Here is a 3,312-nt window from a genome sequence, read left to right as displayed (position 1 = left end):
ACATGATAGTTTGTATGGATTTTGTATTTTGCTTTAGATTTTGTATAAATTTTTACATTTTTGTTAACATTTTACATAGATTTTTGTATTGTATTTGATATATTGCACAGAAATTTCCATTAAACTAAAGTTTCATGTCTACTTCAGGTGCATCAACATAACAGACTCCTCTTTAGTCCGCATTCCACCGTGGGATTTAGAGCACCTGTTTTTAGCCGGATCCACATCTCCCAAATATTACTCTGACCGCCTGGAGCTGGTGGTGCGCAAGTGGCAACATTCACTAGTGGAACTGGATTTGTCGTGGACTGCTAATGCAGACAGTATTGATGCAGCTCTCATTGCCATATCGGAAGAATCTGATAATAAACTCAGGTGAGTTGGTTGGTTATAGATGCTCAGGTTTTCTACTTTTTGTTTTTCTATTTATTCCTCTTGCTACAAGAAGTTCCGCTGTGTTGGGGTAGGGGAATCTCATATGTGAACCTCTTTACACTATTGTAGACAGGTACTGAATATGCAATGTCTTCATTACACAAATTACCCCCTTTCATTTTGTACTGAAATTTTAGTATATTCCCAATATTCTGCACTTCCTTAATACCTGTAAGGCTTGCAAGAATGCTTTTCAGAATGATACAAGTTTTCTTTCTTTGATTAATTTTATCCTAAATATATTGCTTCTACTGAAAAATTGGAAGAGAGATGAAAATAATTATAATTCTGTTGATAGCAATAATTAAATTGACTCATTAATCAGTTTTAGGGTGTAGATAAGTTAGGTACTGGGTACTAGTACCTAACTACTTTATGCCATATTCCATGAAAAAATTTATGTGATGTAGCTTAAAGCATAGAGAGTAGTGTAAAAACCATTTTCCTTGATTCTAAAGGCAGTCCGCCAGTATGATTAATTTCATTTGTTCTAAATCAGATTTTAGAAAATTGTTATATTGATTATAAAAGGCCTGTTTTTTTTATCATGACAATTATTAGAGAATTTTCCACTTCCGACTACTCCATGAAAACTGATTCAGTTGTAAGTGTGTAATTGTTTCTGAATAACGTCTTCCCTTTCAGGTACCTGAATATGTGCGGGTCCTCAGTGACCTTCCAACCCATCCGCCAAGTATTAGCAAGGTGTAAGCACCTAGAAACCATCAACTTGACCTCATGCCGAGCCCTGCCGAGGGGACTGAAGCGATTCCATGAGGCCATACAGTTGATCTCGCTCCGTGCAGACATAGCAAAGGGTAAATTTGACGAAAATCCAGATCAAGACGATGACGACTAGGCCAGTGTGGGCTAGTCCATAAAGGTAGATTACTTCTTTTTGTTTTGTTTGTCTTTTGTCATTTTTATGTGTAAGAAAAATTATGAAAAGATATTAGACCTTTGCTTTAAAGATTTTTTTCTTTCTTTTATTACTGTATCATTTCATAAACTGACTGGGAAACCTCTTTTTTTTTTTACCATTTTTGGTGGGTGTTTCAAGAAATAACATTGACATTGGTGTAAATTTCATTATTGGGGAAGATTTGTCTTAGAGATATACCGTATAATGTTTTATTTCCTATAAAAGTTGATCTTCATTCCAGAGCCAGCTGCCCAGCTCATGTGCCCAGTACAAAGCAAATGTATTTTGCCTCCCATCATATAAATGAGGAAAATTACTGCATGTCAAAGAAATGTAAGTTTTTCTCTCTACATGGAAGGCTGACTTGGTTGGGGTCACAAAATTACTTTCATGGAGTTTTGCCATAAAAGAAATGGTAATGTGTATTGTTTTGTAAATGCTTTACAGTCTATGAACAAAGCGTGGAAGATGTGTTCTATTTAGGAAGCCTACGTGCTCCAAGATGTAAAAAATCTGGTTATAATGTGTGTTCATCGTTCAGTCTTTACCAGAAGGTTCTCCAGAGGTAATATTATTCACTTTAATATTATCCTGCCAGTGTTTAGGTTTATTTTTGCCAGTGTTCATATATTCTTAATGTATATCTTTTCTGTTTCCTATTTTCTACATCTCCTGAATTGTTTTGTTTTTCTAATTCTGATGTCTAATAACGAATCGTTTCTGACTTGTCACTGTTCTCAGAGAAGTGTGACAAAACATCATTTGATATTATTCATAGTCAAATAACTGGAGCCTTGTTTTTATTCCAGAGGGGATATTCTTTGCCCTCTGTACTGCATTAATCCGAAGAAATTATTTTTTGAATGGGAAGAATCCTGTTTTCGGGTTAATGATGATTGTGTTCATTTGCCGTTAGAAAAATAATCTTGCTCTTTTTTTTTTTTTTTATACACACACCAACTGATGTGCCCTGCCGTCAATCCTCCTGGGTCATTTCCTTTCATGTGTATCTTCCGTCATAGACTTGTTGACCATTGGGAAGTAGAGCCCCCTGTCAAAGCGCTTCATTGGTTTATAATTCTCATCAGTAGTAAGTGGTGTGCGGAAGGTAGTTTGCTATTGTCTAATATATACTACGGTGTGATGTTAAGGTGCGGTTTCGCTGGTTAAGATTATAAAGAATGAGGCTGTACGTAGACTGTCTTTTCCAGACTTAATAAGTTACTTTTTATAAGAGTTTATCCTTTATGCCTTTTTTGACTTTTAATGTCCAGTGCTGTTGTGTAGCAGATGTTTTATTTTGAAATAGACAGATTTTTCTATTTGAAAAACCATATCCACTTTTCCACTGTGAACAGATGTGAGAATGATTATATCATACAATAAAGAATGGATGCTATTTCCTTCATTTGAACATTTGATACTTATTGTATAATAGACTATTTGTAATACAAATGAAAGTGATGTGAAGAATAACTAACAAAAATGATCATGGCTGTAGTTTGTGTATGTAAATCAGACTTGTGCGAGATTAGATCTGTATTGAGGTAGTTACTCTTTAGGGCCATTTTTATTTACATCTTTTATTTATTTACTACTGTAACTATTGATATTTATTTTATCAAGTATGTTTTTTTTTTTCTAATTTAGAAATAAGACTTAGGCAACTATGAATTATCATGAGCATGTCATCTCCGGACAAAAGAATCAAATGGTTATGTTTAGAAGCTTGTGACCGGAGAAGCGTTTTTATTTTTGAAGTCTTTTCTTTATCTACCTTTTCTGGCCAAGGTAATATTAAATTGAAGGGAAAGCAATACAGTAATGTTCTGATGATATATTGTTTTAGCATCAGCATGTGGAACAACATTTAGTCAAAGATACATTTTTCAACACTTGCACAGGACATCCCAGCAAATAAAAGAGTAAGAGAAGAGATTATATATTATATAATA

The 3,312-nt window shown here is 34.2% G+C and overlaps 1 protein-coding gene across 1 annotated transcript in view; it reads left to right on the top strand.

The window, feature by feature from the left end:
* LOC119589208 (F-box/LRR-repeat protein 6-like) overlaps nt 1-3,304 on the top strand; it is a 37,521-nt gene extending 34,217 nt beyond the window's left edge. The window contains exons 9-11 of the mRNA XM_037937808.1: nt 148-375; nt 1,081-1,318; nt 1,599-3,304. Of these exons, the coding sequence (XP_037793736.1) occupies nt 148-375; nt 1,081-1,294 (442 nt within the window). The 3' untranslated portion in view covers nt 1,295-1,318; nt 1,599-3,304. The remainder of the gene's footprint in view (nt 1-147; nt 376-1,080; nt 1,319-1,598) is intronic.
* The last annotated feature ends 8 nt before the right edge of the window (nt 3,305-3,312 follow it).

The sequence above is a fragment of the Penaeus monodon genome, chromosome 25, assembly GCF_015228065.2.
Source record: "Penaeus monodon isolate SGIC_2016 chromosome 25, NSTDA_Pmon_1, whole genome shotgun sequence".
In the NCBI taxonomy this organism is placed as follows: domain Eukaryota; kingdom Metazoa; phylum Arthropoda; class Malacostraca; order Decapoda; family Penaeidae; genus Penaeus; species Penaeus monodon.
Note: the sequence above shows the minus strand (reverse complement) of the source record. Positions and strands in the feature narration are given on the sequence as shown.